At 44.9% G+C, this 25,918-nt stretch overlaps 1 protein-coding gene across 3 annotated transcripts in view; it reads right to left on the reverse strand.

Moving 5' to 3' along the window:
- The window catches only part of CHN2 (chimerin 2), a 282,816-nt gene that overhangs the window by 197,109 nt on the left and 59,789 nt on the right, over positions 1-25,918 (reverse strand). The window contains exon 1 of one of the 3 annotated variants that reach the window (XM_040644134.1): positions 410-514. The exons of the other annotated variants lie outside the window; for them this stretch is intronic. Within the exon in view, the coding sequence (XP_040500068.1) occupies positions 410-428 (19 nt within the window). The 5' untranslated portion in view covers positions 429-514. Of the gene's footprint in view, positions 1-409; positions 515-25,918 lie in introns of those variants that run through there. 3 annotated transcript variants of the gene reach the window in all.

The following is a 25,918-nucleotide window of genomic DNA, read 5'->3' on the forward strand; positions in this document are numbered from 1 at the left end:
TCCAATTTTGGCCTATTTTTCAGCTCTGAGCAGAGGGCAGAAGCGTGTGTGCCTTGCTCTCCCGTTAGTGCACTCATGCCTACCCTCCGTCATGCTGGCCTTTGTGAGGCTGCCAGCATCCCCCTCTCGGAGACATCTGTTGCCTTGCTTCAAGCAAGGCGCTTCCTAAGCACGTGACTGGGCCGTGCAGAATCAGAGAGTGCCACCTCCAACAAGAGGCGTCTGTCCACCTCGCCTCTCCCCTGTCATTTCCTCCTCCAGCCTCGGCCTCAACAAGTGGCCGAGCCTCACACAAGCTGTCAGGGACAGATGCTATGTGAAAAGAGGAAATTGGACTCAAAGATGCTACAGCTTTTTTAATTAAGTCCAACCTAAAAGCCAAATAGTGAGGCATGAAATGAATACTTACTTGCAAATAAGCACCACATTTCAAAAACAAATGCACTGGTTCGGGTTAGCAGGCAACTTCTTAGCTTTCTCAAGTGTCATATTGTTCCTCATTCTGTGCATTGGATATTTTCACGTCTACAGTGGACAATTTGCTTTGCATTGGTACATGGGTATCTTGAGTTTTCTTTTGTCATTTCCTTCCTCCGCCGTCCCTGGGCTAGTTGAGTTGGCAGGACCAAGTGTGTCCACGCATACCCAAACGTTCCCTCACATCTATTCATCACTCGCCTCCTCGCTCCCTCGCTCTGCAAACACCCACCGGTGCCCCCCACGTGTCAGACCTGGCTTCACGTTCTATGAAAAAGGAAGAATAACATTCTGGCTTTCCTCTTCCCAGCTCCCCGAGATAATTCTAGTCATTTGCTTTGTCTCCATTTTCTCTAGTTTACTATTTGTTTTCTATTCTGGTTCCTTATTGTTTCTCTCTGCGAACTGCCTGCTACTTGAAGCGGACTAGAGGACCAGGCCCTTTGCTACAATTCTCACCTTACATTGCCAAGATCCTTGTTGATTATTAAGGATGGTGAGGACTCAGGGAGAACACAGGGAGTTTTAGAGAGAAGAAAGTAGGAAAAAGAAAAAAAAAAAAAGAAAACCCTTCAGACACAGAAGGAAAATAGAGAAGACAAACCTTACGACATACCCTAGAAATTCTAAGGTAATCACAAAAGTACAGAGAAGCCTCATTAAGATTTATTATTTTTCTAATTTCCTTTCCATCATTTCAAGCACAGAGAATGAAATATAGTATATAAGGTGCTTAAGAAAGTCATATATTGCAAAGTCAGTAAGTGGGGAGTGGGGGGAAGGGGACCTCAGGCATCATCTCACCCTTTACCGACCAGGAAACCAGGAAGAAGGGCTTATCTAAGACCACACGGTAAGGTACTAGCTGAGGCCAAGCTGGAGCCCCAGGTTTTCTGATCTTCTCCCCTTCCTATATTCGAAGCCCCAGCCAAATACCCTCTTCCCCAAGTCAGTGTTTTCTATTATATCGTTTTAGAACATTGCATGAGTTTTGGGAGAAAGTAGATAAAACATATGCTTGCTCAGGAAATTTAATTATAATGTTCGGAGTTTTCCTAGAAAATCATGACCTGAAGTATTTTTTTAAAGAATTTCTGTAAAGAGGGCTCCTGGATGGTTTAGTCTGTTGAGCCTCTGACTCCTGATTTTGGCTCTAGTCGTGATCTCACAGTCCTGGGATCTAGCCCCATATGGGGCTCCCCGCTCAGCATCCAGAGTCTGCTTGTCTCTCTCTCCCTCTGCTCCACCCCCTACTCTCTCTCTCATAAATAAATAAATAAATATTAAAAAAAAAAGAATTTCTGAAAAGTAAATTCCAAACAAACACAACTGAGAAGATGGGAAGGAACAGGAACTGACTTGTTCCCAGATCACACTCACCATTTGGATAACAGTCAGAAAAGGAGTATCTGACTTTGGATTATTTTTATCTTAGTTTTATTAAGGAAGACAGAACGTAATAGCGAGTAAGAATATGATTTCACTGGAGCTCCTAGTTAGAACCCTTTGGCTTAAGTGACAGAAAAGGTAGCCTAAGTTGGCAAATGCAAAACAAAGAATATATTGTTCTAAGAACCAAAACATTCAGAGGTAGGTCTCATTTCAGGCATGGCTTGGCGCAGAATTCAGATGGTGACTAACACTTGCGTGGTCCATGCTGGGTACTGCTCTCAGTGTTTCACAGGACTCGCCTCATCTCACAACAACTCTGTGAGTAGCTATTACCATGATTCCCACTTGATAGATGAAGAAACTGAGGCACAGAGACTAACTTGTCCTGAGTGACCCCATTAGTAAATGGCAGAGCAATTCAAACCCAAGCAATCTTGCTGCATAGTCTAGGTCTCCAGCACAGCCTCTTCATATCACCCGAGTCCAGTTTTGCTCTTTCATCTCTGCTGCCTGTGTGGTTCCATTCTTTTTGAGATTCTCCTCTCCTAGAAGCAAGATAGCTTGAAACAACTTGAGCCTCAAAACCTGACAGTTCCAAGGTCCAGCCAAAAAGACCAAGGGTTTCCTTTTCCTATATCCCGGCAAAAGTCTTCCTGCATCTCACTGGCTTGAGTCAAACATGAGAGAATGCTAACGTTCTGACTGGCCGATCCTGGGTCCCCTACCCGCATCGAGCAGAAGGTGGAGGCAACTCCACCAAAGACACATGGACAGAAAGTGGAGGTTCCCCCAAACAGCCCCAGAGAAACAGAAATAGTTATCAGAGATGGTGAATGGATACCGGCTGGTAGAAACAACTGGTGAACGCCACATTGTAAAATGTCACCACAAGAATTAAAGCACTTCGTTTTCAATTATCCAAGGAGTTCTTGGTCTTTAGGAATTCTAGGAATTCCATAAGACCCATGGCAGCCTTCGTTTTTACGAAGGAGAAAGGTGTTTTTTCAATCAACCAAGATAGGACAATCATGGTATATTTATAATCAGGGACTACCTCTACCAGGCCCATTCACATCCACTTTAGGATTCTTTGATGAATCCATGGAATCAGAGAATCTTCTCTTTAGGGTGGATATGGGAGCTCGTCCATCCCAAGATCTCACATGGAGCACAGGCTGTCCCCAGTGCTGCCAAGAACCATACCCTCTGTTTTATAAGGCAGGTCTGTTTCTCACCTTTCACGTAAGGCAGGGTTGGTGGAGAAAGAGCAAAAGGACAGGAGAAAGAAAGAAAGAAAGGTGATATTACAGAAGACACCTGCCTTTACCTTTGCCCCGTGGAAACCGCAGGACCATACTCAGCCCTGTCTCCTCCTTTCCCTCACCACCCCTTCCCCACACTTGCAGCCCTTGCCTATACCTGCGTATCTCTCCATGTGTCCTGACTGTCACACCAGAGCTACTTCTCATTATAAAACACTTAGGATCTGCTGCTCCCCTGAAGCCTCAATCCCTTAGGCACCCCACGGTCCACTATCCTTCCCAAAATCATCTTTATCTTTTCCCTGGGAGTCTGAGTAGAAACAAAGGCGACAGAGATTGGGGTTGTGGGAGGAAATGCTCTTTATCTATGGGGGACCAAATCACAATCGGTACATGTGATGTCCAACCTGAACCGATGCTACTAAGTGTTTGTGAACACTCTCACTTTCATTGTGTTTCTGAGGGCACCTTTATGAGTTGTATGACTGCCAGGAGATGATACAATTAGTTGGATTTGCGACTATGTGAAGGCCCCGAGTGCTGGAAGTGGGCCATCAAAATGGTGCCAGAGGACTCTGACTTCGGCCCAGTCCAGGTCCAGAATTCTGTCAATAACCCTATAAGGATATTTATGGCGCACTGAGCAAATAATTAAGAGTTGAGGGGATGCTGGGAAGAAGAGCAATACTGTTGGATGACATAATCAGGATCGAGGAAGATATGTACCAGATTCCTGATGAGACAGAGTAGTGATGACTGTTAAGCCTGTGTTGGGGTTAAAATAAACATGTACAAGTTCATGACTGTGAAGACACACCTCAGCAGGTCTGCGTGTGAAAAAAGTTTTGGTGGACTCTGCTTGTGTTATGAGTCAACACCGCACAGTGGTTACCAAAAAATCTAATGTGGTCTAATGCTGTCTGGTGGAAACAGCACATTTGGGCTGTGGCTTGTGTTAGGCATGCTGTATTTTATGTGAAGCAGACCACACCAGGCGTTTTGTGCTTAGTCCCTGCCGTACTCTAAGAGAAAAACAGGGGCAACCTGAAATTCAGTAGGAGAGGAGTGACTGTTACGGGACTAGAAACTCCTGTGAAAGCATGAGGTTGTTATGCCTGGAAAACAGAAGGCTTACGTGAAACATGAAAACTATCTTGAAGGATATGATAAGCTGTCTTGGGAAAGAAGGGATCCATTTGATCTCTGTATCACCAATGGCCAGACCTGGACCAAAAGTGGGAACGATAGGTATCCTAGAGGACCTGTGGCACCCAGACTGGCTGATCTCAAAGGTTCCTGTTCAGTCCTGAAGTTCCAGGCAGTAATGATTTTGAGATATGACTTCTAAAAGGCACACTGGAGTAGTGGGGACGTATGTGTACTCCACAGCCAGAATCCTGAAGCTCAAATTTTAGTGTCCTAGTTTCCTATTGCTGCACAAGAAATCAACACAGACTTAGTGGCTTAAAACAACAGCTATCTACTAGCTCACAGTTTCTACAGGACAGAAGTGCAGGCAGGGCCTAACTGGGTCTTCTACTCAGAGGCTCTCAAGGCTGAAATCAAGATGTCAGCTGGAGCATTCATCTTTCTTGAGCACAGCATCCTCCTCCAAACTGGCAAGACTCATTCCCTTGAGGCTGACGACTGAGCTCCTCATTTCCTTGGGAGTCGTTGGCCAGGGACCACTCTCAGCTCCTAAGGCCATTCTGATTGATTCTTGCCATGTGATCTCTTCCATAGACTTTCAAAACATGGCTGTTGTTTTCTTCAAGTTCAGCGGAAGAATCACTTGCTTTGATTCTCTTCCTTTAGGGAAAGCCTGGACCCTCTTACAATGGGCTCGCCTGATTAGGTCAGGCCCACCCTGGGGACCCCCCCCCCACCTTGATTCATTCAAAATCAACTAATGAAGGACCATACTTAATATCTTCAAAATCACATTCTCCTTGCCATATAATCAGGAGAGTTAAAACCTGCCATCCTAGAATCCTGCCAATCACAAATTGCTTTTCTGCTCATACATTCAGATCTCGGGCGAGCTGTTCAGCCTCTCTGTAACTCAGTTACTTCAACCATCAAGTGGGGATGAGGACTCCTCAAGAGGTTGCTAGGAGGCTTAAAGGAGTTAGTCCACAAAGCACTTAGAACATAACCTGGCCAGGAATATGAGGGATCCTTAGGAATGACTGAATCCACAGGCAGTCAGATGTCCTATGGACACTGTGCACAGGCAGGGGCTGTATCGTGGAGAGCTGGCTTCTGTGTTCTGTCCCACTGGCCAGCTCTTCTCTTTGCTTCCACTCTCACCATTTGGCTGTAATCTCCTCTGCCACTTCGGGTGTCTCCACCACCTGCTGCTATCCTTCCTTTTCTCCGTGCTTCCCCACTCCACCCCTTCAATCTTTTTCTTCTTTCTCTGTTGCTTCTCTCATTATTCTTTTTTTTTTTTTTTTACACTGGCAATATCTGCTATTATTAGCCCTGCAAATAAGACTACGTCTTCAGATCAGCTAACATTCTGTCATGTGGTCTACACAACGTTGGCTCTTTTTGTTAGCATTCACTACGCCTAAGCCCTAAAAATTGGGTGGGTTTTTTTTGTTGTTGTTTTGATTTGATATTGTTTCAGATTCCTGAAGTTATTAAATTTTGACTTATTTTCCCTTTAGGTTAAAAATTCTCCTTTACGAAGCAGACAAATCAGAATATAATGTTTCACCTTTCAAAACAATTCAGCATCAGAACTTCCTACTCGTAGAAAAATCCCCCAGTACAGTGAAAACATTATTCATTTGATAACAATTCATTTTCAAAAACAATTTTCAGGAACCCTTCTACTGCACCAAGTGAATCGCTCCTGCAATCTGGTTTGCCGAAGAAAACTATAATGGGAGGCTAGCAAAGGGAAAAAGCAAAGCAATTTCAGTCTGCCAAAGTCAACGTAAACAGCCAACAGAGCTGTGGCTGTCTGCAGTCTTGCAAAATACAGTACATTTCAGCCCCGTGCCCTGCACATAGTAGGTACTCAGGAGAACTTTTCTGAGTTGAACTGAGATGTCTCCATAAGTGACAACCACGAATCCATTTAATCAGTGTTCCTTCTTCTACCGGATTCCTAACTCCAACACGAAGAGTTTTCAAAACAAACAGAAGAACCAGTAGTAACGAATGTGGTTCGACGCAGACGGCTTGCATGGACAAATGAGCTGACATGCACTACCAGTTACATCTTCAGTGCTCAGCGAAAACCAGGTGAGGTCATAGCTCCCATTCCGACCAGTTCGATCATGCCACTGAGAGTCAACACGGCTGTCTCTACGCTGCTTATGTAGGAGGCTGGGAGGCAGTCCAGAGTGTCCCCACCACTCCGGCCACCCCCAGCGCCCAGACAGCAGAAACTGGTGGCGCTTCTCTGTTAGGCAGCATCCCCGGGAAGAGCGCAGTTCGTGTGCCAGGAGTTGACACCAGGAAGAGGCACTGGCCCCAGGGCCATCTGTGGAACTCAGGGGAGATTAGGACACAGACGCACCCCCTATGTAAAAACACTCCACTCATAAATATCTCTTAGAGGCTCTGGGTGGATAAGGCTCTGAGGGCTTGATCCTTCTGTGTAACTGTTACTGGTTTCCATGAAAACATCTGTTTCCAAAGGTGTTGCTGTATGTCTGTCTTCTTTGCTAAGCTGTGAGGAATAAAGCATAGGAACCAGGTCTACTCCCAATGCCCGGCGGATTGTCTTATACTCAGTTAATGAAGGAACAAATGAATGGAGCCTTACGTCCTAAATGTAGGAGTAATGGCAAGGTTCCCAGGGTATTCAAAACACACTGGAGCTCATCGAGTGGTACATCTTACTTGTGCTCCAGGTGTTAACAGTTCCCTCACTCTAATCAACGCTGCCCCGATCCTAACTAATCCACCCAAGAGCCTCTCTGCTCTGCCGGTTCTTCCTCCACGTGCTTCCTTAAATCCTGCAGTTCCCTGGGTTTCTGCTTTGGACTTGTTCTCTTCCCTTCCCTTCTCACACTCTGCTTGGGTTAACTGCATCACTTCTGTGGATGTAGTTACCACCTGAGTATCACTGTCACCTCCAACCCTCATCACCCAAAGGCAATGGGAAACCCCAACTGTATGTTCCCCAAACTCAACAGCCCCAACCCTAGCTCAGTACCTTCCCCACTCCTCTAAAGCACTACTTATTCTTCTATATTTTTAATCGCAAAAAACTCGTCCTCACTCGACTTCATTATCAAATCTGTCTCCTAAGAGGAATCCTACTTCCTGATCCTTTCCATCCTAGCTTCCACATTCTTAGCTGAGGACCCCTTTATTTTTATAACAGCCTCCTATGAGGGCCTCTGCTTCCCTCCTAGCCCCATACACTGATTAGGGATCTCCACTGCTGCCAGAAGAACCTTCTAAAACAGAGACCGGAGTGAATTACTCCTCCACTTAAAAGCCTTCTATTAAAATACTAGCAGTCTTAATGTTCCCCCAATGAGGGGATTCTTGTCTACCAACGTCAAACAATCCCAGAGAAAAGTTGTTCAAATGGGGACATGGTAGCCACCCAGTGAAATGGATGGCTCACCTTGGAACCCCAGAGAAAAGCCCTACAAAGGCAACATCACCCATGCATACAGCTTCCTAGTGCCTCACTCAGAAATACTCGGATAGCCCAGAATCATCGATGAGATGTGATGAGACCCTGCAATGTGAGTGAGAGACCCAGAAAAATATACAAAAGACATAGAAATAACGTATGAAATGAGGAATCCGGGGAATGATTTCATTAATTCACTCAACAAACATTTTGAGGGCTTTTACTGCAGGTTTACATCATGCTGGGCCTTATATTGTTACTTAAATTGGACAGAATTAAATTAAATTAGTGGAAAACAACTGAAGTAAGTCACACACACAAGCACACACAACCTTTTTGGCTCCTGTCGCCCAGTAAAGCTTGAACTCTCAGACTGGCCCACGCATCCCTTTGCCGCTTTCCAGACTCAACTCCTACACTATTCTAAGAACCACACACTCTTGTCACACAACCACACCCCATTCCTGCCTGGGACATGTGGTCCCTCTGCCCATATTGCCTTTCCTCCTGTTTCCCAGGTGGGGAACCTCATTTAACCAACTGCCCTCTCACCCCCAGGGAGAAGCTTTCCCTGAAACCTCACACTTCCAACATCCACTCCCGCAGAGCCGTGTGCATGCTTCTATTACAGCGCTTCTGCTATGGTCTGTAGTTTTTCTTCTATACGATGGTCTCTCTCTAGTTAGTACCCGAGCCTTATCCTGTATCCCTGGCACATGGAACAAGTTAGGGTCTCAATAAAAGTTTGTTGAACAAACGCTTTCTGATGTCTAAACAATTAACTTGTAGACACTTTGTGTACATGAGCCGTTAATATCTTAGGTGTCTTCTCTATTAATTGTTTTCTTTCAGTCTGGCATGTTTGTGGTGTCTGTGCACCCCATTACCAAGGACAGTTGACAAATGCGGGAAAATAAGGAAGGCATGCTTTGGTTTTGATCTTTTTATGAGGCTGGGGCATAATTTCAATCACCACAACCAATTCACCAGCTTTATTTTCCTGCTGCCCTTTTGACTTGGTAAATAATTACAACCCACAATTTCAAGAATACTACATTAATATTCCATAAAAACAGTTAATTGATAGACCGAATTCTTCAGGCGAAAATGGTGCTATTACTCAAGGCAGACATGGAAGGTCAGCTGGAAAGGGAAAGAAGGGGGCTCTGGATGAGGAGAGGTGGGGGCCAGACCCCTCCAGGGGCTGCTCTGGATGGAGCCAAGCCAAGGGGACAGCCAGCAAGGGGAGGCGTGCTCGTACAGGGGCAGTCCTCCTATCAAACAGGTGGCAGCCTCACAGATCCGGCTAATCTTCCTAATTACCGAGGACCTGGCCTCCAGCCAAGATCAAGGGGGGCACTTTTGACTCCTCATGGGGAAGGGATAGCAAGCCAGTAAGGCCCCCTGCCAAACAGGTGATGGTTCATGGCAGAATTTCAGACCGTGGGGGTAGGGGTGGTGTGGAGGGGAGTTAAGGTCCTCCACAAAAAAGAGGCCATTGTCAAAGCTCAGTCATAGAGATGAGGCCAACACCACCAAGCCTGCAGGAAGGCAGTGGACTAGAGGGAATGGGGGTGCTGGGGGGGGCTCTCCCAAGACACCACAGACACCAGATCCTTGGAAGCAAGATGAATTCTAATCTCACTGGTGACGGGTAGAGTCTACTAACGAGCAGCCTGATTTGATCAGTCGTTGGCAAACTAGGGCTCACAGGCCCATTTTGGCCAGCCACCTGTTTTTGTAAATAAAGTTTTACTGGAACACAGCCATGCCCATGGCTGCTATTGCTCTATGAAGGCAGAGATGAGTAGTTGTGACAGAGACCATATGGCCCTGCAAGGCCTAAAATATGTACTATCTGGCCCCTGACGGAAAAAGTTTGCCAACCTTTGGTCCAGAAAATGCCCAGGCTGCCTCTCAGACCAACTGAAATCAGAATCTCTCGTGGCAAAGCTGAGGCAGGAGTACTTTTTAAAGCTTCCCAGGTTAGGTCAATGAGCAGCCAAGTTGCAAACCCCTCGTCCAGCCTGATGCTACGACGCTGAGAAGCATCCGAACACGTCACGGAATCAGATTCCAGCTCAGCTGAATAAGTCACAGGGAAGGGCGGTGCAGGGCTTGAACTTTGGGGAAAGAAAGCCCTCCTGTGCATCCTCACTCTGCTACTCACCAGCTATCTGACCTACTTAACGCAACCCCAACACCTCACAGTTTCTCCATCCATAAAATGGGCACGGTAACAGCACCACCTCATAGGCTGCCGGGAGGACTGCAGGGATGAGTGCCGGCAGAGCTCTCAGCGGCGTGGCATATGACTGCACTTGACAAAAGGCAGCCAGCACAGGGGATGGGCAAGACTTGCGCTGAGAGGCTAACTCCATCCTGGCTTACAGCAGCCAGAGGAAAAAGAGGGCTGCCACGTGTGGTGCCCAAGAAGACATACTCCTGTCAGAAGCTAAGCCCCATCTTGAAAACATTGCTGGGAAAAGACCCTGTGCAAATGCAAGGACCAAACTGCCAGCCTGTGTGGGCAGGTGCGCGGTCCGGGGGAGCTCGAGAGACACCCCATGGCTAAATTCTGTACACATTTGCCCCTGCTCCTGGGGCTCCCCATTTTCGGCCCTAGCTCACATTATGGACAGTAGCAGTTTGTCTCCTTGCAAGGCTCTGGTAGTGCCCAGCGAATGCTTGTTAGGGACCAAACCCCAAATCCTGCTGCCTGGATCACACTGGGGCTGCGGCACATTTGTGGGTCCCTGATCCCTGCCCTGCGGACACCTGCCTCCTGCCCACCTTTGCACAGCCTCCATGCCAGTTTGGGTTCGATATCAGCCTGCCTCCATCTGCAAAACTCTTACCCAGGTAACACAAGGAGGGCGCTGGTCTCCTACACACAGAGGGCTTCTCCTCTGGGCACACAATCTGGCCCCTAGTGGTGCTCTAACAGTATCTGTGCCCCAAGCATTCAATTAAGTAAAGGGCACGCATGCTCCAAAATTCTCAGGGCTCCTTGCTCAGCTAATGACCTGCATCGGGCAGACAGCGTGGTCCCTTCATTTCACAAACAGGCCTAAGTCTTGTTCAGTTAGTAACCTCTCCCATCTGGTGTAAAGATGGGCGACCCCTCAAATGTATAACCAGAGCTCTTAGGAACCTGACAGGGTTTGATGACTCTCCAGATCATGAAAGGGTAAACCATGACCTTTATCCCTTAACCCCGGGGCATGACTCTGTTTGCCTAGGACATCTCTTCCTGCATATTGGTTTAAGGCCTGAGCTAGAACAAGATCAAGCCGAGTGGTCAGTTCCAGAAAAGCCTGGCCAGTACCATCCTGAATTTAATACATGTGTAAGGAAAGCAGGCTTTCCTAAGGAAACCATACCAGTCCCCTACCCATGGGGCCCTGTACCTAAAATTGCATCACATTTGATGACCTAAACTAGGTGGGAGTCGAGCCATGGTTAAGGGACATTCCCTCAACACTACTGGAAAATTCAGGAACTAGCCAGTGTAATCCTGAGGTTAATGGCTTGCATTTACTGGGTGCTTATAAAGTGTCAAGGGATTTACTTACATGCAATTTTGTGATTTAATCTTTGCAACCATTATGAAGACTTGGAGAATGGAGTACTTGCACAGCCACGGAGCTTTTAAATGGCAGAACTGAAGATTTAAATTCAGGGCTCTCTAACTCTAAAGCTCCCACTCTATATTCCTAAGTTCTACAGCCTCCCCAGAAAGAGCTAGCTATGCCTCTGCTCTGGCATCATCTTGTTCCACCAAATAGTGTTGGACTGAGACAGGGAAATGATATCCATGCCCCCTAGGAGAGCCTCCAGTCAACTTGAATAAAAGTGCATCTCTTTACCTGTGAAGGTCATACCTCGTGCCTGGGCCTCAGCCCTGGATTAGACTCTGCGTGCCTTTTTTTTTTTTTTTTTAAATAGGATCTCAGGTTCTCCTCAGAGCTCTTTGAGTCTTGCACCTGATCTCCCCCAACTCAAGAATCTATTCTTGGCTCGATCCCTGGGTTACGTTTGGGCAACAATTTCCGCCTCTAAGAAGCAGGCACCTTCTCTTCATAAATACTGATGATAGACAAATCGTCTTACCTTTTACCTTATCTAAAGAGGACAAAAGATCTACTAATTCTTTCTCTTGTTGAGCACAACGTTGCGGCCCGCTGAGAGCAAACGAGGCTGCAATCCCTGTTCACCTCCAGCTCTGCTACTATACTGGGTAAGGGGAACTACACTGACTGGGGAACCAGCCTGCCTGGGTTCAGTCCTGGCAGGGCTATGTGCTACCAGAGGGGCCCTGGGGGAACCATCAAGTTCGCTTTACTCATTTGCAAACTGGGGATAACTGCAGCACCTCCTTCAAGAAGCTGCGGTGAGAAGACAGACAATCTGTTACATGTAAAATACTTAGCTCAGTGCTGGCCTAGGATAAACACTCCACAAATAGTCACTGTTATTACAGGTTGAGAGTATATTGCTGTTTCTTCACTGGCTGGTATCATATATTCACTTAATCAAAATTAACTGCCCTATTTTCAAAACAGCGCAGAAAATCATGTGTTACTGCTCAAGGACTAGAATCTTACACATGGGAAAATACCCAGGTAACAAAAAATTGACTTGTTCTGTCAACAAGTATATTACTTTTAATGGCACTTGACATTTTTTTCTAAGCCATATATTCTCTAACTCATCCCCATACTAACCTGGAAAATCTACTTTGCAGGTGAGAAAACTGAGTTTCAGAGATGTCAAATAATAATAATGGTAATAATAACAATAATAATAATAAATGGTAACTAACATTTATTTTGTGCTTCTTGTGTATTATACAGTGCTTTAAGGAACTTCTACATATACTGCCTTCCAATTTTCAAAACAACCCTATGAGATAGATGTTACATCCATTCTCTAACTATGGAAACGGAGACCCAGAGAGGTTAAGAAATCACCTAAGGAGCAGGGCTTACAGAGAAAATGGGAAATGGAGAATTCCACTGAGTTCCACAGCTAGGTTTGGTGGACAGCAAAGAAAGACAATACCCATGGGCCTTTGCTGTGGGGGCACTGTGCCTACCCTGCATCTGCCTCCCACATACACACCAGACACACACGCGTGTGCACGTGCACATTCACACACACACACACACACACACACACACCCTTTTCTCCACACAGGAGTGATTTCTAACTCTCTTTCTCACTAAAAAATTCTGTGATTGTAGCTGAATCTACCGAGACCATCCCCCTGCCAGTTCTGGAGAGGTCTGAGCACTGATGCATGTACACTAGTCCCTCTGCATCCACCAGGATTGTTCTAAGACCCTCCCGTGGATGCCTGAGATCCCAGAAGGTACCGAACCATATGCTGTGTTTTTCCCATACATATAGACCTATGACAACGTTTGATTTATGATAACAATAGCTAATAATAACGGTGAACCATTATAACAATGTACTGTAATAAAACTTACGTGAATGTGGCCTCTCTCTCTCTCTCTCCAACTATCATATTGTGCTGTACTCACCCTTCTTGTGATGACGTGAGATGCCAACTGGCTATGTGATGAGACGAAGTGAGGGGAATGACGTAGGCGCTGTGACATAGAGTTAGGCTCCTACTGACCTGCTGATGATATGTCAGACGCGAAGCATCTGCTTCTGGCCCGTGGTTGACCACAGGTCACTGAAACCTCCGAAAGCAAAACCACAGGTAAGGGGAGGACTACCGTACTCTTCTCAAGGGACAGAGAACGCCACTCAATCTTTTCCTAGCCGCATTAAAAATGATGTTCCTGCTTTAGAACAACATAAAAATGTGATTTGTTTCATCTTTTTGTAGCCTTTCTGTGATCTGCACGTTGGCTGCAGACTGGCTGTACCCACCACCCCTCCCTAGCAGGGAGAGTCTAGGCCTGAGCGAAGCTAGACCACAATCCCTATAAATCATCACTTTCCATTCATGCTCATCTTGCTAGTGTCACAGCTCTGTCACTATCTTGATTAGCACAGGAAAAAGGGAGTTAAGATTAAGTGAGAGGAATCTGGGCTGCCCAGGAAGTACCAGATGAGTCAGTAAACTGCCCAGTTATTGGTCACTTGGAAAGCAGATTTCAGCTGCCCTGGGGTCCTGGAAACACACAGCTTGGAGGGGCCGTGGAGCAGGTGTTCCTCTCTTATAAAGCTTTCCATGATCGTAGAGAGGAAAAACATACGTGCTGCCCAGGCCAAGTGGTGCTCATACAATTTGAGATTCACATTTTGAAAAGCACAGAGAGGAGACTGTCTCATGCTCTGGATTATCTTGTTTGCCAGTCAATGAGCAAGAACTTGTCCAGACTGCCCAACAGGACAGTCAACGTCAATCTTATTCTCGCTTGCCTCTGTGATGCTTTGTGGAATGTTCACATGCACTGTTCAAAGGGCAAAAGATTTAAAAAGAATTATCCGCTTGGCTCGCCATTACCCACTTTCTGCTAATGCAGAGATGTCATTGTAAAAGATGGCCACATGTTAGGCACAGAGAGAGGCAAGTTTCTGGGAGTTTACACCTGGGGAAGCAGTTCTCAAAGGATGGTCGGGGGAACCCTGGGAGTCCCTAAAAGCCCCCCTGGGGTCTGAGAGGTCGAAACTCTTTTCCTAAAAACACTATGACATTATTTGGTTTGTTCAATCTCATTCTTTCTCAAGTGTACAATAGAGTTTCCCAGAAGATACAAGACACAGGATATGGCAACAGATCGAATCCATAGGCAGAAAAGAGAATCCAACTGTCCCTCATGAAGCCAGATGCTAAAGCGATTTGCAGCAAAGTAAAACAATGACACTATTCTCACTAGTTATGTTTTGGAAACATAATTTTTTTAATAAAAATAAATTATGTTAACATACAATTGGCACGTTGTTTGAAATAAACTGAAATTTATTTTTTCAATTTTGAAGTTTTAATTTCTAATATGGTAAATATTAATTGATGTAACCCACATAAAGTATTTGGGGCCATCAATCATTTTTAAAAGAATAACAAAGTCCTGAACCTAAAAAGTGTGAGAACCACTGACTTAGGAAGAACCTGGTTATTTTTCTGTTGGCGGAAACATGCCTGCCTTCTCTAGCTTGCCAGCCAAGCATCCGTCTGCTTCAGACTCATGTCCTTCTTGGTTTGGGGTGCAGGTTCTCCCCCTTGTAGCCCTATCACCTGCCTTACCCCAAATCCTTACTATTGAACTGCCTTTCTTCTGCCTGTGACATGGATCCACGAGGCTCACAGCTGTTCACTGTCCCTGGCAAGGCAGAGAGAGTAGCTTTCCTCAGCCTCTCTGCTCTCAATCAGGCAGTGCCCAGATGTGTGTGAGAACTGCCATTTGTGCCTGGCCCATCAAATCAACAAATGCTACGACAGGGGGTGGAGAGAAAGTGATGGTTCATAAGGATTGTAACAGAGACACATCTCTAGGTTGACCATGGGATGAAGGTGCACGTAGACCCAGGGGGTCAGAGATGAGCCCGAGCTTGGGCCACAGAAGGAGCCCCATGTCTATGATGGGGGACACAAAACACCAGCCCGTCACTGGGTGGGCAGGCAGAACCACCCAGATCAAGTGTCCCCTTCCATGTGTGAAAAACACAATGGCAGAGCAAAGCTGCAAGCAGAGCCACTTTCTCTGTAGGTTCCAGGAGCCTCAGGACTCCCCCCACAAACGAAGCTGGAGCACTGTCTCCATCTCTGTCCTGCAAATCACAATAAAATATTCACTTCGATCTAATCCACCTGTAAACAATCACTGAGCTTCTATTGGACACCTGGGTAAAGTGCTGGCGGGAAGAAGTGCAGAGATTAATAAGAAATGCTCCCTCCCTGAACTCCAGGAGCAGGAAAAAATCGTTAGTAGAGCTGCTTATTAGCAGCACAATGATCAGATTTGAGTTTAGCTCATGTCTCTTAGCTGGTTTGTTTTCTAGAGGGAGTAAAAGTGTGCAATGTGAGAAGGCAAAGCAGCCAAAGAAAGCGGAGAAAGAGAAGCCCTATGTAATGCGCAAGAATGGTGATCAACCTCTGAAATACAAGAAATGACTCTGCCACAGAAGCCATTCTTTGTTTTTCTCTACAAATGTTATTTCTTCACCTCAAATTCAATGGTTGGCCTGGACAGAAAGAACCTGATTTCCTACCAAACTCGAAACTCCCACATCTGACCTGGTTACGCTCAGCTTCCCAGGCAGGATTCACCTAGGAGGCCCTTCAGAGGCATCCAGCCAGCGGGACACCCAGCCCAGAGGGCATCTGGGGCTGGAAAGGAACTCGGAACATACACGAATGGCAGAATGCTCCATCTTCAAAGGACGCCCTGGAATCACAAGGTTCTATGTTAAAGTGGGCTGCCTAAAGCTTACTATCTATTTAACATGGCCGGGAGAACACAACCAGGGGGCTTTCACCAGACACACGTGACCACCAGTGGCTTGAACATGGGTGCTTGCTGTCAGGGGCAGGCAGGGACCTGCCACAGCCGAATTTAATGCACTCAACATATGGGGATGAGGAAGGCGACACGAGGAGCGTCGCTGGTGAAGCATCTGTGAAGCCGTTTTACCCATCTCCCTCCCTTCTCGCTCCCCTGCCTCTCACCTCCTCCAACTCATCTCGACTGCAATCACTTCTGTTCAGCAAGGCTTTGAGATGCTGGGAACTGTTTTACTGTAAGCATCTTCTAAACTTTAATGAAGATTACCAAGATCGTGTATTTCCAAATCTTCTGCACTATGAACATCCAAAGCCTGTTAACTAATTAATTACATGCTTTTCAGGGTTATCTGTACTAAAATATTAGAAAATCGCTTTTCCTATCACACACGCAAAATGACATCTTTTTCTGTCAGTCATACGTTCTTTTTCTTCCTTTCTCCCCTACTGTCTCCTTCTCTCTTTCCAGAGTCTCTCCCTCTCTCCCTCTTCCTCTGTCTCTCTCTCTCTCTGCTCCATAGACACAATGTACTCCATATTTACTGGCCTATGGTGCACTCAAACATTAAAGAATGATTCATCAATTGATCACATTTTAAGCCATTTGAAAACTGTCAAAATTGGAAATGAAGAATGTAGCTCCTTCATTTTGCAAGCAGCTTCAAGGCAAGTGGGATGGGCTTCTCTAGAAGACCACGATGGATTCGGAGCCCAGTGCTTACGTGAACTGAAGCGATGAGTGCCAACCAGCAAGGTGATCATGAGGATTAAATAAAAATAATGCCTGTAAAGCATGGGCCTCAATGCCTCACACATGCAAAGCGCTCGGCAAATGATAGCTATCATTACTGTCAGGAAGTATTTACGACAGAGGCCATAATTCAAAAGAGGAAGAGAATTAGAAAGACAGAGACCATACATACCAGAGATTGTCTGTCTATCCATCTGTGCATTCTGTTTAAATCGGCTTGACAGTGGACAAAGCACATACTAACTCTTCTGATCCCCAGAACAAGCCCATGAAGTAGGTAGAACAGGTGATTTTATCCCACTTGATCAACCAGGACAGGACAGAGGGCCAGAAAGCTCTGAGGGTGGTTTTGGGGTAAAGTTTAACAATCATTAAGTGGAGGGGACGAGAACAGGAGCCACATGGCTCAAGGCCCTGAAAGGGAACTGTGTTCTCCATTTGGCTAACACCCTCAGTCTTTCTAATTTATGGTCCTGCCTCATCTGAAGAACTGGTCTCTAAAGAATTTAAGATTAAAATGCCAAGGTCAATGCAATAAAAAGCTAACCCCTGATTATCCAACTGTGGCCCAGTGGAGTGAATCAAGGTGTTTCCTCCCACCTCCTGGGCAGGAATTACGTTTCCCTTCCCTTCCCAGAGCACTGCACCCTGTGTTGGGGGCAGGGACCCTGTGCATGGTTGTAGGAGGAAAGTCATGCAAGCGCAGGGACTTGACTCCCAGCAGCCCAGCTGCTCTGTTGCCTTCTGTGGCCGCAGCCCCAATTTAGCACAGAGGATTACAGGCTGGCAGCTGTCAATTATGCAAACCAGATTGACTCCCCATGGCATTCCACATCTGGAGAAGCCTTCCTTGGGAATCGGTACAGATGCAACCGTGCATTCTCACTGCTATTAATATCTTCAAAACTACCTAGAGAATATTCTCTTCCAAATGCAAAGATTAAGAGAAGTTGAAAACGCCTGGCATAGTTAGTAATTTTTATTAAAAAAAAAAAGACTCTATAGCCAATGTAGGTACCCAGGAAGACACTATTTTTTAAATGGCATGAAATACAAAAGACATAAAAAGTACCACTGAAAACGCTACTACACTTTCAAATAATTTATACTTCCCCCATGTTATCTAAAATAAATGACACTCTTGAGCCAATCGCATACATTAAATATAGACATTTGTTTCCCCAACCTTAATTCCAGGGTTTAAACTAAGCAAATAAAATAAGGAGGATAATTAAAGTGACTTCTGTCCCATATCATGCGTAGGAGAACTATGCAGGGTACAGGGAAGAAAAAGGTTTTAGCACAAAATATTCAGCCATCTCAAAGGAAAAGAACCTCCCACAGCACAAATCAATAGCTCGGGCTGCCTCTCTGTTTGCCCGGCCTAACTGGGGACTTTGCTATAAAATCTGATTACTGTTATCAGCAGGAAGCTGATTTGGCCGTCTTGTTTCAAGGAGAGTCATCCAAATTACAGATCAGCCAAAACACGGGCTGGGTAATCCTGGCACATGTAGATGGAATACTCTGGAGCCTCTCCTTAGCCAATGGTATGGGGAAGATTCTGTGGCCCGACTCAAACTGTTCATACAGGTGACAAATACCAGATTCCCAGAACAGAGACCTGCCAAGTCATAGAAAACTAGAAACAAAATTCAAAAGGGTACCAGTGCCTGGTTCTGGGTGCTAGGATCCACACCCCTCAAGTTCCTCCCTGGAGAAAAGTAGTTTGCTTGTTACCTCCTTTAATAAACTGTTGAGAAATGTGTATTTATAGTGCCTAATGTGCAGAAGGTCCTGGGTTGTCCCGCAGAGATACAGAGAAGTGTATCCCAATGACATGCCTGCCATGGAGAAGTGCAGGGGAGGCCAGCAGGCATGTGGTGAGAAATGCAAAATGAGTACACAGTTCCAGTGCTCCTGCAGCCGAGAGGTAGGTGGGCCTTGAGCCAGATAGCAAAGCATCAAGGCAAAGGAGGGATCTGACCCAACTTGAGTCCTTCCCTTCAGAGATGGGCAGAACTTCAAATAGAAAATGACTTTAGCCTCTCATCTTAAACAGAGAGAAGGGGGCCAATATAGTCAATTTGCTATTTTGCAAAAGATGCTCGTGGGGCCGTGGCTGGGGTGAGGGCTATCACTGCTAGAAGAGGTAGAGAACCACCCCCCCCACCTGGAGGGGATTCTGGTTCTTGTTGTTGGCTGTGTGGTCAGTAGTTTGGATAGGAAGGGATGGGAGGAAAGGGACAGGAGGGCAGCACTCAGAGCAAGCCTGTCATTCACACTGAAAACGTGCCACGGTGGGAACACTCGGGAGTGAACCTGGACTTAAAATTCTGCTCCACTCTTTCTGGCTAGGTGACCCTGGGTAAATTACAGTCCTCAGTTCCCAAACCTCAATTCCCTGGGCTGTGAAATGGGGCAATGCCTGTCATGGCAGGGAGCAAGTAATGCATCTATACCTTGGAACACAATACCCTGCATACAAATAGTCAATAAAGGCTAGATCTCACCTCACTCTTCTCACATCATCTTGCCACACACTGGAATAATGACTCCGGGATCACTGGTCATAGATTTTTCCGGAAAATGCATAATTCCACAACTCTTACCTTGTTGGTTCATCTGACAGGCAATATGGCCAAACTGAGATTTAGCAAATACATTCTTTCTATTAATAGGTAGTAATATTGCCTATTTAGTATCTTATTAGATCATCCATTCTTTAGACATTTTTGATGTGAGGGGTGGTAGGATAGGGAGGAGGCGGAAAGGAGTACTTAGGGAAAAAAGGAACTATTTATTGAGTCTCCCCCTCTGGCGAGTGCTCAGTGAGAATGCCCTGCTGATGGCCCAGTTTCCTAGGAAACTCTGCTTAGAGACCTCACGCTGTAAGTGTATCAGCAGTTTGCTTTGTAGAAGACACACACATCTGGCAGTCATTTGGGCAATATGTCACACAGCCAATGGCATGCAGAATATCTGAATTGGGTATTTTTGAGGTGAATCTTCACTCATGTGGCGGTCAAGCTTTTACCATTTAAATCGGACTTTATGAGTTGCTTCAAAACTGAAGACTTTTCCTTCTGGTTATACTCATCCACCACGGCGAGGGCTGCCCTTTGTACTTAGTCTAGCCGGCACCAACATTCTTTACTCCGCAGCTCTTGCTCACTGCCCAGGCTGCAGGATTCTCTTCCCTGCATGCTAGAGAGGCGCTGGGCTACTGCTCTCCTGGGCCCTGAGGGACTCCCCTCATCCCATTTCTCTCGAGAAGACTCCTGCCATCTCCATTAAAATCCTTTGGATTCAGGGAGTGACAAGGCAGGTAGATCTATCCCAATCAGGGAAGACTTTTATTTAATCATCTTGTCTTTGCTCTAGGAGTCCCTATTGCCCACCCACATCTCTTAAGCAGTTTACAAAGCTCTGTTAGTTCGTTAACAGGCTGCCTAGCTCCACAGCCAGGATCCTTAAGGAGGCAGAAGTAATACTCAGAACAGACCAAGGTTTCAAGAGGTTTTACGTGTTTGATCAGTGAGTTTGGTCAGTTTAGTCTAGGAGAGCAAATGAAAGTTGTGCTGTCTTCTTTGGCATCATATTACAAACGCGCCTGCGGCCTCCTCAGCCCCAGATGAAAATGGGGGGTTTCTTAAGCATTGTGTTCACTCTTACCTCATGTCCCAGTCACTTCGTGGCTTCTTTTATTTTTTTTCTCTTTTGTCAAAATGGAATCTCAATTAGGTCCTGAGACACATTTTTGTAAGAGCAATATTATTCTGCAAATCCTTTCATGTTCTATTGACGAGGAGGCCATCCTTTATGAACTTTGTCTGGAACCATCAGTGGATGAAAAGAGGAACAACCGACTTCAGTCAGAAGCCCTAAGGCTCAAAAATGCGGTGAACAAGATGAACACTAACGTGTTCTATGATGTATGGCTGAAAGGAAATTGAGTGCCCAAAGAGTGCAGCTTCCCAGGGGAGGAGGGTAAGGATGTCAGGGGGGAGATAAGAGTGCCCAGAGGAAGCAGGAGGACTACCCAGTCAGGAGGCAATTCAGAGCCTTCAGAAAACTTGAGCTCAGTAAATGGGTGAATGTTCTGTGGAGTCAGGGGAAGTTGAAGGAATAAGGGTTGCATTGTGCACTGTGCTGGCCAAATAGTCATGACATGTCAGGAGAAGGGTGGGGGATGCAAAACACTGGGGCGGGGGGTGGGTGTTGAGGTTCTCAGAGGAGAGTCTGTTTCATGACACGTTCTGTGACTCTTCAGCAATGTACGGTCAACACTCAGGAAATGTTTGCTGAATCAGAACCCCCCCAAACACTCAAGGTGATGAGGACATAATAAGAGCTCTGGGTTCTGTCCTAAGTGCTCCACAAGTACTACCTCATTTAACTCTGTGAGGTTGGCACCAACATAACAGGTGAGGAAACTGAGGATAACTTGCTGAGGTTCATGCTGATGACTGATAGTGGAGTCTGAATTAAAACCGAGGCATTCTGGCTGCAGTTTCTGTGAGTTCAACCACTATACCACACAAACCATAAGGAATACAGTCCTTTTGGTAATTTCTTGATCATTTTTTAAAATATACCCACCCCAGCTCCCCGACTGAAAGTATATTTAGGAATTATGCTGGTTCTTAAATTACAGCTTATCAAATATGTGAGCTTGCTTTCTTTCTTTCTTTCTTTCTCTTTCTTCCTTTCATCTAGGAAATACACATGGGGGTGAGGTGGGGGGAATTATGGTCTGGTTACCATGAACTGTATTAGGCAGAGATAGGGTTTTTTTCTTTTTGCCTGTTTGTGGAATTCTCTGTAACAGGTACTTTCCACCCTCATGGTTTCACTGTGACTGAGAGAAATAGATTTGATATCATTTCTCAATGGATTGAATTTTTGCTGAGAAACAACAAACCTTCTTTTAAAAGGCCAATGACATTCCATCTAAATCCAGTTTCCTTTCTTTCTTTCTTTCTTTCTTTCTTTCTTTCTTTCTTTCTTTCTTTCTTTCTTTTTCTTTTGCTGTTAACAGTCAACTCTCTTGTCTATTTTTAAAATTTTTAAATTATTTTTTAAAATTGTGGTTAAATATACATAGCATGAGTTGTACCATTTTAACCACTTTTAAGTGTACGGCTCACTGGCACCAAGCATATTCACACTTTTGTGCAACCATCGCCACCATCCATCTCCAAAACTCTTTTCATTTTGCAAAACTAAAAACTGTACCCATTAAAATCTACTTACTTTTTAGTAACAAAGTTTCACTTTAATAGGTGAAAATGAAAGAAACAATTAAGCAAAGAAGAAAGGGGTTAGTCTACTGAATGAAGTAAACCCAAAGAAAACAATTATATTCGATCTATTCGCTATAGGGCTGATTTAAAAAAAAAAAATCCAGACCTTTGTCACCTAAATTGACAGCCTAACCCTGATATAATTCAATTCTCTTTAAGGTGGTATAACTTATTTTAGCCCAGTAAAGAGAAAATAGTTTAAAGTATTAACCATGAGGGTTATCTTTGTGACTGACACAAAACAGGATTAACATCCTCTTTGAAATGTATTACCCCACTGGACCCCATACCCAGGATTCTGATTCAATTGATTACCAGCATTTCTTTAAGCTTTCCTGAAGAGCCTCATGTGTAGCCAAGGAGGATTCCTAAAGTTTAAGGGAGTGGTATGAGCTGCATATCAATTTGAAGCCATGGAGTAAATATGCAGAAAGCAGTGGGTCTCAGCCTTCTGGGTTTTCTCAATTCAGAGACCACTTTGAGAATGTGATGAAGTTATGGATCATATCCTAGAAATACGTGTCTACTCCCATATGCTTGCAAAACTAATCTCCTATTGCAAGGGCCCAAGGTCCCCCAGAAGCCCACCTTTGCATGCTGAGTGCAGAAGAAACAGGGACAAGAGCCAAGGAAGAAACCTTGTTTGAGGAACACCAACAAATAATGAGGCAGTTGAAAAAAAGGAGCCAACCCAGGAGACTGAGAAGGTGGAGCCAGAGAGGTAGGAAGAGAGCCAAATGAAGCCAAGACATGGAGAATTTTTTTAAAAAAGTGTAGTGCAGAGTCAGGTGCTATGCATGAGCCAAACGATGGTGCTGGAGATGGTTAAGAGTAGAGCGCAGGACCTGTGAACGGTCAAGCATGCTCTGCTGGAAGACAGGCAGGAAGGGGATACCATAGATGTAGAGAGGTGAGGACAGAAAGGCCAATGGAAGCAGCCCTTAGGAGGAAATCGCAAAGAGGTAGTGGGAGGAGTCTCAGGACAGTGGTGGGTGCAGGGCCAGATGCCTGAGGGCAGAAATGAGGGGACAGATGTGGTATAGACATGGTAAGTGTTAGCGTGAAGAGCTGCTGGACCTCCTTCTCCAGATCTCATCTGCCTCCTTCCCACATGTACCTCTCTGCCTCTGTTTCCTGCTTTTGCCTAAGACACATACTTCTCCCTGACCTCCAGACTCCAAAATATCTAGCCATCTCTTCCCTAACTCCACATCTTCATTCAGTTGCCCGGTTCTCACTAATCCTACATCTGATTGCTGTCACTACTTTCCCAAATGTCCACATCCCACCTTTTCTCCCTTGCCCCAGCCTCATCCATACAGGACTGTGCTTTAACTCCATAGCACTTTCGCTGTGTTTTCCATCTTCTCTAACTCTTAGATGTGGGCCTGCCAAAGTTCTTTGGGTCAGATTGTATTTTCCAAAAATGGCCTACAACAGTATTTCCCATCCCACATATCTCCTACAATGTGATATTGACGCTCCCCCCACCACAAGAGGTGGGTTCTAGGCCTCCTCTCCCGAATCTCGACACACCTCTGACTTGCATGTAATCAAAAGACTGGCAGGAATAACAATGAGTAGACATCATTAGAAAAAGACCAGGTTAGAAAAAGGCAATGGAGTTTCTACCTTGTTCGATGGAACTTTTGTACTTGCAGCCCTGAGCTACCCTGTAAGAAGTCTGACTACTTTAAAGGCTGCCATCTGTGAGGAAGCCCAGTGCGGGTGAGTAAAGACACCCTTGAACGATTCCAGCTAAGCCTTCAAGTCTTTCCAGCTGAGGACCCAAACATCATGGAGGCAACACAAAGTTGTCCTTTCTGTGCCTTTCTGGAATTTCTGATCCACAGAGTCCAGGAGCCTAATAAAATCATTGATGTTTTATGCCACTAAATTTGAGGAGGTCTTGTGGCAATAGCAGCTATACTTCTCTCCTGGCTTGTTAGTGTGGTGAAAGCTGGGTCTGTATCTGATTTTCTATGAGTACAGTGCTGACATGTGAAAATTAGGTGACCCTGAAGATAAAGCAACTCTCTACTTTCTCAATGAGAAAATAAGGAAAAAAGTTTTTTGGTCAGTTTAAACATATAAACGTTCAAGGCTAAAGAGGAAAGAGTTGATTTTCCATTTATAATATTTGATTTACATATGCATATTCGCCATGACACATTATAGAAGATAATATGTTTAGAAATATGGCTCTTTTTCCTTCCACATTTTATAACACAGTTTTATTAAACTCTTGGTACACATCTTTGTTCACAGGATCTTAGTCATTGTAAGAGTTACTTTTTGACCATCTAACAGATTTCTGGAGCCCACCATCTTCATATCCATTTACCCGGTTTGCGATAAAGCACTTTGGAATCTGTGTAGGATTCTGTCACTGGAAATTTTATCCAGCCTCAATGGTGCATTTATGTAACATGAGACCGGTTTTTATTTTATTGCCCCTAGATGTGTATTCATGAGCACTACAAATAAGTGATCACCACTTTATTGCTTTCCGAAATAATCTGAAAAGGCTTGTGTACAATCATATCTAACGTGCCATTCTTTGAGGGCAGAGCCCATGACATTTACACTAAAGCTACGTACATTTGCTTCCTTTTAAAGGCATTCCATTAGATGACCTCTAGAGCATGTAACGCTGGTACTTATTTAAGGTAATTTCAAGCTAATGTGTCCTGCCCTAACAATGTTTGTGGTTCGAAGTAAGTAAGTGAGCTCTAATTCTAGTTAAAACAAGACTTCGCAAGAACTCAAAACAAAATCCTGTGTTCTGAGGAATAATGTTTGGAGGAAAACATCCACCATACATTGAGTAGGTACTCTGGACCATGTATACGAAGTGGAGGAATGATTATTGTGGTCTAACTTTAGGGAGATGGAGCTCAGGGTGGTAGGGACAATTTTTGGGTTATAAGAGGGAAAATCTGAAGATAGAGCCCTGCTGAGAGGAAATCACGTTACTTCAGGGGAGAGATAATGATAATGCTCATAACTGTTTTCAGTAGGTTTGGAAATGATGTGCAAGGTACTAGCAAAGGTAGAAGTGATGGAGCTTGGCCCAGGTAGGGAGGCAGTGTATACGGTGCAAACACCAGCTCTGCAGTGTGAAGGACCTGAGTTCAAGCCCAGGCCTGTCATTAAATAGGCTATGTGACCCTGGCCGAGTTACTAAGCCTCTCTGAGCTTTGGTTTCCTTCATAAAAGAATTGTCGGAAGAATAATATAAGATCATATGATGAAACATAAGAAAAGTAAAAAGCCAGCTGACTAGAGCATTCCTGAAGACACTTCATCAAGAACATCTATATATCTATTATTATGATTGATAACTGACTGAATGCGGGGGTTGGGAGTGAGGAATCATTATTTCCTACAGAATAAAAATAATAATAATAATAATAATAATAATGTCCTCTTACAACAGGTCATTCTAGATGTCTGCCTTAAAAAAATCATGTCCTAACCTTTTTTTTCCCACAAGTGTCAAAGTTGTTAGAAAACAACAGAATACGATTGCAAAGGGTTTTATTAATTGGGGATTATTTCTAAATCACATTCTTAAAAGCTGTAAATTATATTTCATGGAATGAAATGCAATGAATGGAACAAAGGATCCGTTTCCTC

The sequence above is a fragment of the Ursus maritimus genome, unplaced genomic scaffold (genome assembly GCF_017311325.1).
Source record: "Ursus maritimus isolate PB19 unplaced genomic scaffold, ASM1731132v1 scaffold_3, whole genome shotgun sequence".
Lineage (NCBI taxonomy): Eukaryota > Metazoa > Chordata > Mammalia > Carnivora > Ursidae > Ursus > Ursus maritimus.